A 14853-nucleotide genomic window follows, 5' to 3' on the forward strand; every position below is an offset into this window, starting at 1 on the left:
TCTGGCAGCAAGAAGAGATCTGGCTATTAACTTTCAAGAGACTCTGTGCCTTGTGAAGAAGACTCTGGGATCCCATCTGAACAATCCACTCAGCAGAGATGCTACACCTAAGGGGAGCTCTTTGAGGACTCCATGGGAAAGAAAGGACTTGGCAGTAGCAGAGTTGTGAATTGCCTTGGCCAAATGTGCCCTATGTTTGTTCCTCATGACATCATACTCTTTAAGTTTGTGCCTACTCTTTCCATGGATACTGTGTATTTTTGTGGCAGAGTATGTTTCAATTTTAGGGGAAAATGTTTTCTATTTATTGTAGTTACTGTACCACTTTAATAAATGTATTTTATGAGATAATGTGTCTACTGGATCATTATTAATAGGAAGTACACTAATGAGTGTTTGGGAGCTATAACTTTATAAGTAGCTAATGAAAGGATACCCTGTAACCTGGGAGTAGCAGCGACTTCTGCAAATCCAACTCATAAGTGTGGGTGCAGGTTAGGGGAGTATCCCAGAAGAAGTATTACATTAGTATTTGAAAGGACCTCATTTGCCATTTAGACCAACACAAACATGAAAAATAATCCGCTTTACAATATACCCAAAAAGTGATTACCCAGCCATTGCTTGACAACCTCCAATGAAGTCCCAAGGCAGCCCATTTAATTTTCAGATAGCTCTGTTAGAAAGTTTTTCTTCCATCAAGCCTAAATTTGTCTCTTGGCAGCTTATACCCTTAACTCCTAGTTCTGCCCTCTGGGGCTAAATAGAGCAAGTCTAATCCCTCTTCCACATGACAACCTTTCAAATGCTTGAAGACAGCTATCATGTCCCCCTGGAGTCTTTTCCAGGCTAAATATCCATATTTCCTTGAACCAGTCTTCACACAGTGGGCCGTTTCATGTCATAAATCAGAATAATGATCTCATTTCATATAGGTCTATTAGTATTCCCAAAGTTATTCACTACAATCCAGATTTATTCTTGGGTCGAAGCACATAGATCCTCTTTAACATTAGGGAATCTTCTCTTTGTGGCCAAGAGCAAAATTTGCTTCTTTTGTTTTTTTTAAAATTCACAGTTCTTAACATTGTGGTTTACTTTCAAGTAGACAAGTCCTGTCTTGAGAAGAAACATTAATGGATTAAAATTTTCCTTGTCCCCAAGTTTTCTGTCTCCAAATGTCATTAGCCATACTCCTCATCTAGATTCAAATATTCATCTAGAAACTAGAGTAAATGTTCATAATTTTGTTTTGCCATTTCATCGCATTTTCCATTTAACCCATTTCACTTTCAGGTTCATTTCACCCCTATTCCTCTTGCTAAACAAAGCAAGAATGATGATAGTTTTGTTTCCTGCCTCTCTAGCCATTATCTTATCGGGGTTTCGAAAATGACTCAAGCACCAGAGAATTCTAGTCTGTTTAATGAATAAAGCCCATTCTCTCCTTCATATACTTGGCCATGTGTCTTCCCTTTGCTACCGAGTAGACTAGTATATGACTGTTCTAATTAAAATCTGGTAGAAGAAAATGATTACAAGAAGTAATGTATTAACCATATAATGTTTTGGAATGGTAGTAGGTGGCTGTCATAATTTCTGCTTCTACAGTATATGAAAATGGAAAATAAAGTAAGGGGGTTTTTTTTGTTGGGAAAGAAGATTTCATGTTATCTGTGTTTGCAGGCTTTCTGGCTCATATGCTGGAGGAATCCTTGCTGCGGGGGTGTTTTCATTTTCTCGCCTAACATGGCAGTGGTCCATTGCAGCAGAGGTTTTTAGCCTAAACAATTTGTTTGTGGGGCTGCTTATGGCTCTTGCTGCACATTTTGAGAAGGCAACAACTGCAGAAGACAGATCAAAGGTAACCTATTTTGATCAAAGTAAAATTATTTTTTGTTTTAACTTTTGAAATAATGCTACATTTTTAAAAGAACTTCAGTTTAAGTACTGAACTTATACTGAACTAACTTTCACAGCAATCTAGATAATATTGGTTGAATAAGTATATTCACTTATTTTATTGTACACTTCGACTGTACACTTCATAAACCCTTCTCAAGTGAAGAAGTCAGTTTCCTGTGTAGTGGGCTTTTTCTTTGCATGCATGTAGTAAAAAATTCATTTTGCTTTGATTAAATGTCTAATAGTTTTAAGTTAATTTTAGATGCCAATACCATATCCCACACTCTTCTTATACTGTTTGCTCTGTAGTATAAAATAGTGGTTCTTAAAGGGTATGCCATAAATTTTGCTTAGTGTATTCTGAATAGGATAATTTTATTTATTTGTTTGTTTAGTAGAGGCCATAGATAAGCACTTTTCTGAAGCTTGTAGTCTTAAGAGATGTGCCTGGGGAATTTTGGAGGTTTAACTTTTTACATATATGACCTCAGTTTCTCTGGGCCTCAGTTACTTTAGACTAAATCATATTTAGATCTTTTCTAATTTTATATTCAATAGCAACATGAGGTATCAGTAGTATTAATTCACTTGTGCATAAGTGCTTTTAACTTTCCTCACAGTATTGTGAAGTATAAGTATAACCCCCATTTTACAGAAGAAGAAGCTGAGTTTCATAGGTGATAAGTGACTTGGCCAAGATACACAATTTCAGTGTTAGAGTTTGCTTCCACAAGTTCATTCTTTGGGGGACAGATTACCCCTCCAGCACATAGCTACCCATGACCCACCTACCTAAGGTGAATCAAAAACTTTAGTCAGATTATAAGCTATAACTAAAATATGGAAAACTATCACTCTTAAAGTTTTGAATATTATTGAAAGCTTAGCCATAAATACTGTCTTCTCCATTTCAACTACCTATCTGGACAAACTCAGATTTGGGACACTAAATGAGACTTTTTTTTTTCACTAGAGATGTCTCTTGGTTAAATAGGAAGTATGAATGGATTTGTTACTAATTTCCTCATGATTAGGACTTTTATATAATAAATAACAAGACAGAGTTTCTCCTTAATTACTCATCTTTGATTGTAAGCCACTTAGTTTAAACCAGCAAAAGTGAATATAAAATATTCAGCCATTTTCTCTTTTCTCTCCCAATTGGTGGGTGCCACTGGGATGTTTGCCTCATAGTGAAGCATATTTCCTCCAAACCTGTCTGAGTAATGGGAGACAGTATGGCATGGTGAGTGGAGAGCCACACACTGGCTGTGTGACCTCCAGCAACTCACTTCACTTCAGTGCCCCAGGCAGCTGTGTAAGGTTTGAAACAGTGGAGAACATGATTACCCTTGTAGGGAAAGAGTGTCCTTATTTTGGGATTCCCTGTGCCAGTGAAATCCTTATGCTAAATGGCCATCCCTGTAGTATCACTAAAAATCCACTAACCATGGAGAACCATTAGAAATGGCAGAGGATTATATTGTGAATACTGTGCTTATCACTTAATTATAGAAAATCTATACAAAATATTTTACTTGCAACAATTCAGTTAACTAGGGAGTAAGATTGTATTGTTGTCCCATTTTGCAGATTATACAGCTGGAGTTCAGAGAAGTGAAGTGATGCCTATCTAATAAATTGAATTCTGTATTAACTCTTACCACCCCTGCATCTCTCACCCCTCAGGCAGTGTGGAGTAGTGGCCATAGAACTGGCATTGAGACTCAGAGAGATAAAGGTATAAGTCTCACCCTTGACACATTTTGACTGTGTGACCCCCAGCAAATAACCTGCCCAGGGAACTCTCCAAGACTCAAAGTTTGAGAGATTAAAGATCTGCATCATTAGAGGAAGTTCCTGACCATGAGCCCCCTATAATAAAGAAATCACAGACTGGATCTGCAGACAATAGAATGTGTTGCAGTTCCTTTTATCAAAGAATATTTTCCCATGATTGGAAAAAAAAAAGTTTAAGAACAAAGGCTGTAAACCATTATGACCTTAGTTACAAGTTTACTGACTTTTAGTATGATTGCAAAAAATATTGTTTATCCTGCAAAACAAAAACAAATGAAATGGTATTGTGGTTTTCAAATGTAAGATCCCAGAGATAAGAACAGTGAATTTTAGCGAAGCTGTTGTCATCAAATAAAACCATTCATTTCTTGAGCATCTTTGGCAAACAGTGATGTTTCTATGTCCACATAGAACTATGAGTACCCACAGTCTCAAAGGGAAGAGAAACACAATTGTGAGTTTGATAGGCATCCTGTAGCCAAAGAACAAGAAAAATGTTTTAGTCTATTTATAATTCATGTAATAGTGTTAAATAAATTCAGGTGCCACTGAAGTGCCTATATGTGACACTGGAATAAGTGAATCATTTAAAATGAGGAGTACAGTTCACTATTACTGTTGGTAAATTTATTTCTGAAACCTCTCTGTCCTTCCATAAGGTCATTCCTATTGAACCTGTTCTTCATCTTTATTGCCTCTGGTCCCTCTATTCTTCCAGATTATAGTTTCCTCTTCAATCTCCCATTCTGACTTCATTTGCCTATCTGTTATAGAACCTATGGTCAGCTATTTCATCAGTGTACTGATCACAATCCTGGAATCCTTTGCTCACTTCAGATCTGTTAATTCCCAATCCTGGGTAATCCTCCTTCCCCATTTTTTTTTTGGACTTATGCTTCAGTGTTGGCAGACATGACTGGTAAAAATCACAAAACCATGTTAATGGAGTCCACCACAAATTAATGGTATCTGACCTCAGCTGGATGCTCTTTATATATGCTAACTGAAACTGATTGGGCTAGCTTCTTATTGAATTCTAGCTTATTCTGTTCTTTGTAGCAGTTGTTCTAAGCATTCTTCTCAAATCCCCAAGCACAATATTGCCCAGTCATACTCAGTAGATCATTTCTACTAACCAAAATCGGGGCTCAAGATCTCTTAGCTTCTCTCTCTCCCTGGAAATATTTTTTGTATTACTTTTATTTTCCTTTAGTTCTGTCTTTCAAGTATCCATTTTTCGTGCCAAGGCTTTTGCTATACTCTTTTTTAAAAAATTAAATTACTTTTTTTTGTTACCTTTTAAGTTTGGAACTGTCCTTTATCTCCCTCCCTCCCCAACCTGCATTAGAGAAAGCCATGATTTGACATAGATAAGTAGGTAGTAGATAGATAAACAGACAGACAAAACAGACAGACAGACAAACAGATAGATATAGACATGTCTGCATATATATATCCACATGTATGTAAAACTATACTATGCATATTTCTGTTTATCAGTTCTTTCTTTGGGGGTGGGGAGCATCTTCCTTCCTAAGTCCTTTGTAGTTGATTTGGAGATTTATAATACTCAGAATAACTTAGTCATTCACAGTTATTTTTTGAACCACATTGCTGTTACTGTACACAACATTCTCTTGGTTCTGTTCGTTGTCACTTTATTATTTCTTTTAAGTCTTTCCATGTTTTTCTAAAACCAACGTGCTCATCATTTCCTACAGCACAATAGTATTCCATCACAGTCATATACCACATTCCCCAGTTGATGGGCATCCCCTCAATTTCCAATATTTTGCCACCATGAAGAAAGCTATTATATGTATTTTAGTTTCTTCTCCTTTTTTTCTGATCATCTTGAGAATCAGACCTAATAGTGGTATTACTGGGTCAAAGGGTAGGGCATAATTTTAGATTATTCTCTACAATAGTTGGATAAGTTCACAAATTCCACCAGCAGAGTATTACTGTTTCACTTTTTCCGCATTTCCTCCATTTATCATTTTCCCTTTCTATCATTTAACCAATCTGATAGGTATGAGATGATATCCAAAGTTATTTTCATTTGCATTTCTCTAATCAATGTATTTCTCTCTTTACATCTAGGTCATGCATCCATTTGACCTTATCTTAGTAAATGGTGTAAGATATTGGTCTATACCCAGTTTCTGCCAGATTGCTTTCCAGTTTTCCAATTTTTACCAGATAGTGAATTCTTATCTAAAAAGCTTAAATCTTAACGTTTGTCAAACACAAAGTTGCTGTAATAATTTAATACTGTGTATGTCTACTCTGGTCCGCTGATCTACTTTTATATTTGTTAGTCAGTACCAGATTGTTTTGATAATTACTGCCTTATACCTCCTTCCTTTATGTTTTTTTCCATTAATTTTTTAATATTTTTTACCTTTTGTTCTTCCAAATGAATTTTGTTATTAACTTTTTATAAATCAAAATAATTTTTGGTAACTGGAATGGTGTCAAATAAGTAGTTTAGTTTAGGTAGAATTGTCATTTTATTATATTAGCTCTGCTCACCCATGGCCAATGAATATTTCTCTAATTACTTAAATCTGACTTTATGTGCATAAAAATGTTTTATAATTATATTTGTGAAGTTCTTGGGTTTGTCTTGGCAGGTATACTCCTAGTTATTTTATGCTATCTGTAATTTTTTTAACTGGAGTATCTCTTACCATGTCTCCTTGTAGGGTTTTGTTGGTATTATGTAGAAATGCTGATGATGTATGTGGATTTATCTTATATCCTACCACTCTGCTGAAATTATTGTTTCATCTAGCTTTTTAGTTGAATCTCTAGGCTTTTCCAGATATATTGGCATGTCTGCATAAAGAGAGTTTTATTACCTTACTGGCCATTCTGATTCCTTCAATTTCTTTTTCTTCTCTTATTGCTCTTGAGTCTAATAATATTGAATAATATTGGTGACAGTGGGCATGCTAGTTTCACTCTTGATCTTAGTGAATAAGCTTCTAGCTTATCTCTGTTACAAATAATGCTTGTTGATAATCTCAGGTAGATGCCCCTTATTATTCTAAGGAAAAATCCATTTATACCTATGCTTTCCAGGGTATTTAATAGGAATGGATGTTGTTTTTTTTCTAGAGCTTTTTCTGCATCTGTTGATAGAATCAATTATGTTAATAATTTTCCTTATGTTAAACCTTCCCTGCATTTCTGGTATAAATTCCACTTGGTCACAACATATAATCTTTGTGATATATTGTTATAGTCTTCTAGCGAGTATTTTATTTAGGATTTTTATATCCATATTTATTAGTGACCCTATGCTCTTGATAAAAGCTCTTCCTTTAAGTTCTTACAAAGTGCTTTGCATATATTATCTCATTTGATCCTCATAACAGTCCCTGAAATCTAGTATTCTTGTCACTATTGCACACTGCTCCTGATTACCTCCTGCCTTTTCTGGGAGTTTGCTATCATCTCTTCAATGTTTCCCTTCTCCACTGGCCAGTCATTTCTCCTCAAACCTGCTTAAATTTCCCTTATCTTTAAAAAGAAAAACAAAAACTATTCTCATACCCTTATTCTTCCTTCTGTCTCTCTCCTTCTAAGCACTTGGCTTCTTAAAGAAATAGTACATACTAGTACTGCTTCTCCAAATTCTCCAGTCGCTCCTCAGAGCCTTGTAGTCAGTATATCCCTGACTTAGCTGAAACTACTTTCCCGCAGAGCATTATTGACTTCCTTATTGTTAGCTCCAGTCTTTTCTGTTTCCATTTTTCTCAGCCTTTCTGTAGAATTGACACTTTGAAATTCTCTTCTTTACCTTCCTTGGTGCAATACTGTTCTGTTTTTTCCTTGCCTGTCTTGACTACTCATTCTTAGCCTCCTCTCACTTCTCTCTTTCTCTCCAGCCCTGCAGACATAGGCATTCTTCAAAGTTCTAGATTTGTTCCTCTTTTTTTTTCTTTCTGCACTGTTACTCTTTGATCAAATGAGATAATTTTTTAATGCGCTTTGTAAATATTGGGTTTTATTAAGATGTCTGCTACTTCACAATATTTTTGTAGTAGTAAAGAACTAGAATCAAAATATATGCGTGAACTGAAGAATGGTTAAACAATTGTGGGATATGAATATAGTGAAGTGTTACAGTAACACAGCTGTAAAAAAAGAATATAATAACTACATAGAGAAACATGGGAACACGTTAATGAAGAATCTGTAAATCTATAAAGTTATGTGTGTGTATGTAATGACTAGAATAATTTAAATGCTAAATGTAAAAACAACATAACAGTTGAACTAAATGCCATAAAATTATAATTACCAAGATTGGCACCCAAAAAGAGATAGGAATGTATCTCCTTCCCTTCTTTGAAGAGATGGGCTATTTGGGATATGGAATTTTAAATATAGTGTCATTTTCATTAATGTGGTTACTTTTATTGAACTCGTCATGTTTTTACTTTTTTAATGAGGGGATGGTTTTATGGTACAGTAGGGGAGAAGCTCAGAATATACTAGCAAAAATGTGAGTGATGTATAAGCAAAAGATATAAAGATTAAAAAGAAGTCAGTTATCACCATTAGGCACTCCATTTTTTCAGGCTGTAGCTATCACCAGATCACAGATGACCACTAAATCTAGATATTTCTAGCCTAGTCTTTTTTCCAGTTTCCAGGCATGCATTGTCAATTACCTCTTAGGCATTCTCTACCTGTTTGCCAGTCTTTTAAATTCAGCGTGTTCAAAATGGAATTCTTCATCATTTCTCTAAAACCTGTTTCTCCTTCTTACTTATTTATATTAAAACCACCGTCATTCTTGCCATCATACAAAACATTGTTGTCATTTTTAACTTTGCCCTCCCTTCATTCCCACATCAGACAGTTCCCAAGTGTTTTGCTTTTACCTCCTCCTCAGCACCCACTTCTCAGCCTGGCATTCCAAAATCTTTGACAATGTGACTCATATATTTATAACCTATCACCCTATATTTTGTACCTATATTTTGTACATGCATGTTATATGCATGCATTCAGCCAAACTGTATTACTCACTATTCTTGCACCCTTTCAGATTTTGTCTGCTTACCTGCCTTTGATCATGTCCTCTGTGCAAAATGTCTTGCTACTACAACATATGTCTTACTTTTGAAATCTTACTCTTCTTTTATGACATAGCTCAAAATCCATCTTCTGGAAGCATATTTAGATTCCTTATAATCATATATAACACACACATAGCCCTAAACTCAAGAGCAAGTGAATGAGCTTTATTTAGCTTTATGTTCCCTCTAGTTCATAGCAGCATCTGAAGCCCAGTAGATATCAATATCCTTTTTTGAATTATTGAGTTACATACAAATCTGTTTAATAAAAATAAATATTTGATGATAGATAATAGTGGTGGTAGTAATAATGACAAAAGAAAACATTTGCAGCTGAGAAGGGTAGACTCAATCTTAGCTACACAGGATTTTTTAAAGTGGCATGCTAAGTAGAAATTCTTTTAAATATGACTATTCACACCTGACTTTTTATTTAGTGTTACATATATTTCACTGTAAATGAATTCTTAGCTTTGATTTATTGATTGTGTCAGTATTATTTTTTATTTTCTTCTCAGATATCCAAGCTGGGTGCTTTCTGCTGTGGCCTCAGCTTATGCAATCAGCATACGATCATACTTTATGTATTGTGCATTGCATTGTGGGTCCTCTTCCGACTTTTTAAAGAAATGGTAAGTGTTTAAACCTTGTAAAGTGATGGAGAAGAAAAACTTTTTAAGGATCTTATATGGGCTTAACATAATTATGGAGCAGCGAGGTGGTATAGGTTATAGAGCACCAGGCCTGGAGTCAGGAAGACTCATCTGCCTGAGTTCAGATCTGGTCTCAGACATTACTTACTAGCTGGGTGACCCAGGGTAAGTCACTTAACCCTGTTTGCCTCTCTATCCTCATCTGTAAAATGAGCTAGAGATGGAAATGACAAACCACTCCAGTAACTTTGTCAAAAAACCCCATCTGGGGTCATGAAGAGTTGGACACAACCAAAAAATGACTCAACAACAACAAAAATAATTATTCTTAAGAAGTCAGAGAGCTTGAGGCAATAATCTTGCTCATTTGTGCAAAATATAAATAACCATAATCCCTCAGTAGAGCAAATTTTTAAAAAAACAGATTTATAAAAATTATACATCATTGAGCATACACTTCAGATAGGACAAAGACAGAGGAAAAGAGGATCTCTCTATCTGTACACAAATATTTATAATAGCATTCTTTATTCTACCAAAGAATTGGAAACAAAGTGGTGCCCATCATTTGGGAAATAGCTAAAATAAATTATGATGTATGAATGTAATGGGATATTTTTGTGCCATAGGCGATGATATAAAAATCATATAAAAGATATAAAAATGGTCAGAGAAACCTAAGAAGAATTGCATGAATGCGTTGTGAAGTAAGGAGAACCTAGCATATAGTTTAAATAGCAATTATCGTAAAGGAAACTGACTGAAACGTAACATAAAGGAAAATGACTGAAATATTTGAGAATGCTGATTAATGCAATAACCAGTCATGACTTCAAAAGACTGATGATGAGACATGCCTCTCTCTTCTTTGTAAAAGGGCGTGGGCTAGAGATGCAGAAGGAGACGTACATTTTCAGACACTGATAGTCTATGGATTTGTTTTGCTTCACTGTATTTATTTGTTACAAGGGAGGACTGAAGGGCAGGGTGGGGAAGGGGGAGTTAGGGAAGGCAGAGTTAGTGGATAGTGATTATTGTCAATCCATCAAGTATGTATTAAGCACTTGCTATTTGCCATGCTCCGTGCTGGGCTCTGGAGATTCAAATACAAAGACTGAAAACAATCTCTACTCTCAGTGAGCTTACATTTTAACAGGAGAGAAAGCAAAAATACACAACTATACAAAGAATAAACATAAAGAGAATATATACAAATACAGAGTAGTTTAATACAAAATATTTTTGGAGAGTCCCTGTTGGGAGGATCAGGAAAGGCTTCACATAAAAGATTGTACCTAAACTATATCTTGAAAGATGGGGATTCTTTGAGGCAGAGGTAAGGAGGAAGTGCATTCCAACTATGGGAAATGAGCAGGGCAAAGGAACAGAGGTGGGAGATTGAGATAGAGTGTCCTCCAAGGAACAGAGGGAAAGTCACTTTGACTGGACCATAGAGTGCTAGAGAGGGAATAATGCACTATAAGTTTAGAAATAATTGATTATTTTCCTGATTTTGAAGCACCCCTGTGTTCCTGTTACAAATCTTTGATTAAAATGGAAGTTTTGAGGGAAGGGCATAGATTGTTTTATTTGTGTTTGTAGTTAATATGTTTATAACTAGCCTTTATAGGGTGCTTTGGGGTTTGCAAACATTAATTTATTTCATCCTCATAACATCCTCATTTTACATATGTTACTATTATTCCCATTTTACAGATGAGGAAACTGAGACAGAGGTTAAATGGTTTGTTCAGTCACACAACTAGGAAGTTTCTGAGTATTATGTATTAGTATTCATTAATAATATTTTCTTTTTCTGCTTTAGTCTATTTTAAAAAAAAACAGTTCATATATTTGTTCTTTTAGTTTTCTTTTGATACTTTTTTATATGATATATAACCAAGGAAATATTCACAGCACTGGTGGTGACTATGAATATACCAGCATAGTTCTTAATCACAAAGTATAACAGACTCTTCATATAGAAGGCAGAAGAAAAAATCCATCATAGCAACCAAGAAGTCAATACAGGTTATCACCACAGGGGTAAAAGCCATTTCCAAGCCTCCCCACCCCTGCTGAGACCTTCCCACAAACAAAGAAACCCTCAGCAGCCTACGCTGTTCCTGCCTGCCTGTGCCCTTCCCAGCCCTGACTAGCCTGACCAACTTCTTCCCAGCTCTGCTCCATCTTTCCTGCTCCACCCATTCAGCAAGCTCCTCCTGCCACATGTGACTTAGGCTTCCATGTGATCTAAACTGGTCACATGGGCCTATTAATGAATGGGAAAGGTTCTCCCATTTACATTATCATTACATATGACACCTTAATAATTATAAATATTAGACATTCTTATTAGATTGGTTTATTATCTGTTTACTTTTTTGGCTTTTTGGAGCAGTTTGGCATTTTCCTTTGGAGGAGGAAGGATCTAAGATTATGACTGCAGTAGTGATGAAGCTTGTTGTGCAACTTACAATTTTAGAATAGCCTGAGAAAGTGAGAGGTTAAGTGACTTTCCTGTGATCAAAAAGCCATTATGTGTCAGAAGCAGGATTTGAACCCAGATATTTCTGATCTGTGATAAGTTTCTGGGATGGGTGAAGAGTGTATAGGTGGAGAAGCTGAATTAGACAGGTTCACTTATGTTAGTATCATTGCTCCCATTCTCTTCCTTTCTTTCCCTTTTTCCTTTGTAATTGGTTGATATGGGCAAGAGAGAAAAATAGAAGGGAACATGAGAAGAAAAACAAAAACATTTGTAACTGTGACTGGGATGCCTCACCTATTAAACCTATGAGGATAGCAGAATGGACTGGAAAGCAGATTCCAACAAATGTTGTTTACAAGAGACACACTTGGAACAAAAAGATACACACAGAGTGGAAATCAGGACAAGGAACAGAATTTGTGCTTTAGGCATATTTTGAAAACCAGGCATAACAATCATTTCAGACAAGATAACAGGAAACTTCGACATAGTTGTGAGAGGCAAGGATAAAACCTACATTATGCTCAAACGCACCATAAATGATAAAATAATATTAATACTTCTTTATCGATGTGGAGTGACATGACCTCCAAGTACTTAAAGAAAAAGCTTATCAAACTGTAGGGAGAAAAGAGACAACAAAACTGGAATAGTTGGGGACTTGAGTATGACGCTTTCATTTTATTAGACAAATCTAATAGATAAGAATGAAAGTAAAGACCTAAATAAAATTTTAGAAAAATTAGATGTGATAGACCTCTAGTAATTAATAAAAAGTCAAAAGGAGTATGAATATTAGTATACACATGCATATGTGTACATACATATGTGTGTATATATAAATATATATACATATATATTTATGCAAATATAAACACAACGTATCAGCTTTGTGTTTCACAATTACAAAAATTGACCATATGCTATGGCATAAAACACTCCTAAAATGTAGAAGAGCAGAAGGGTTAAACACATTCTTTCCTCACTACATATTAGAAAGACTTATATTCCATAAGGATCATTTGAAGAAAAGATTCATATTCAGATGGAGACTAAAAAATGTAATCCTAAAGAAATTTTTGTGCATCAAACAAACAAAAAAAATAGAAACAATAAGCAATTGTACCAAAGAAAATGACCACAGATGAAGCAGTGTGCCAAAACTTTTTGTATGCAGCAAAGGTAGTCTTAAAAAAAAATTGTGTATAACTAAACACTTTCATCAGTTGGGCATGCAACTAAAATAAAGGAAAAAAGAGCATCAACAAAATATTTTGTTTGATTGATTCTTGATGTTTCACAAGGTCATTAGCTTCTACTTGCTCAGTCCTAATTTTTAAAAATTGATTTCCTTCATTTAACTTTTTCCTTCATTTACCTTCATTTAGATCCCATTTGATCAATCCTATTTTTTTAGTTCTTTAGTAATTTTTTATATATCTTTTTCCATTTGGCCAGTTCTGCTTTTTAACGTGGTCTTTTCTTCATTAGATTTTTGTGCCTCTTTTGCCATTTGGCCTATTCTGTTTTTAAGGTGTTATTTTTTTTTATCTTGATGTTCTTGCATCACTGTCATTTTTTTCCCCAAATTTTCCCTCTAACTTTCTTATTTGATTTTTAAAATCTTTTTTGAGATCTTACAAGACCTGAGACCAATTCAGATTGTTCTTTGTGGCTTTGGATGTAGCAGTTTTGACTTTGTTGTCTTCTGAGTTTGTTTTGGTCTTCCCTGTCACCATGGTAACTTTTTATGGTAAGGATCTTTTTTGTTGTTTGCTTATTTTTTCCATCCTATTCTTGACTTTTAGCTTATATTAAAGTTGGGCATCTGGGCACTTTTCATATAAACTGCACAGGCATTTTACCCAGAGTTCACTGGTAAATAGCCCAAAGGGGAACTACAGGGAGGTGTGGTTTTAGACCTGAAACATCACTAAGTCAACTAATGGTCAAGTCTGACTGGGAAATATCCAGGCTGCCCTCCATTTTTTGACAAGATAAATATAGGAAGTATACATGTCTAAGTCTAGGATGTACATAATGAGGAGGCCTGAATGTATATGATAGTCCAGTGAGTAGTAAATATCTTTATGAGCCCAGTACACAGCCAGTTCAGCCATAAATTCTGTATGTTCACCTGGCTGCTGTATCAGGAAGAGAGATAAATGTTTTGCTAGGGCATGCTATCCTATTTTGCTAGTGCATACTGTCCTTGGGCTGGGGAGAAACTGCCAGGGACAGTGTTTTGAGACTAGAGAGAAATGTGATTTTGAAACTGGGGGCCAAGCACAGGCACCCAAGCACCCCATGAGTTCATTAGTGTCACTTCTGCCTTCCAGTGCAACTTCAGATAGAGGCATTGTGGTGTAGTTAGATAGTCAGCCCCAGAATCAGGAACTCTTGATTTCAGCCCTTCCATTTATGCGCATTGTCTGTGTGACTTTGGGCAAAGCTCCAACCAACTCTCTTAGAGTTTGCATTGGAAGAAAGATTTTTGCCGCTGTTCCCAACACAGGTGATTGCAATCACAGTCTGGGAGGAGAAGTAGTCTCTAGAGACTCAGATAGTGAAGAGTGAGGTAACGAGAGCCACACACGTACACACACACGTACACACACACGCACACACACACGTACACACACACGTACACACACACACGCACACACACACGCACACACACGCACACACACACGCACACACACGTACACACACATACGTACACACACGTACACACACACGTGCACACACACGCACACACACGTACACACACACGTACACACACACGCACACACACGCACGCACACACACGCACACACACGTACACACACACGCACACACACGTACACACACGTACGCACACACACACGCACACACACGCGCACACACACGCACACACACGCGCACACAC

General features: G+C 36.0%; 1 protein-coding gene across 3 annotated transcripts in view; it reads left to right on the forward strand.

The window, feature by feature from the left end:
• The window catches only part of TMEM260 (transmembrane protein 260), a 101528-nt gene that overhangs the window by 61673 nt on the left and 25002 nt on the right, over positions 1–14853 (forward strand). For all 3 annotated transcript variants that reach the window (XM_072629302.1, XM_072629303.1, XM_072629304.1), the window contains exons 4-5: positions 1687–1864; positions 9320–9433. In XM_072629302.1, coding sequence (XP_072485403.1) covers positions 1687–1864; positions 9320–9433 — 292 coding nt within the window. The remainder of the gene's footprint in view (positions 1–1686; positions 1865–9319; positions 9434–14853) is intronic.

This window comes from Notamacropus eugenii, chromosome 1, assembly GCF_028372415.1.
Source record: "Notamacropus eugenii isolate mMacEug1 chromosome 1, mMacEug1.pri_v2, whole genome shotgun sequence".
In the NCBI taxonomy this organism is placed as follows: Eukaryota; Metazoa; Chordata; class Mammalia; order Diprotodontia; family Macropodidae; genus Notamacropus; species Notamacropus eugenii.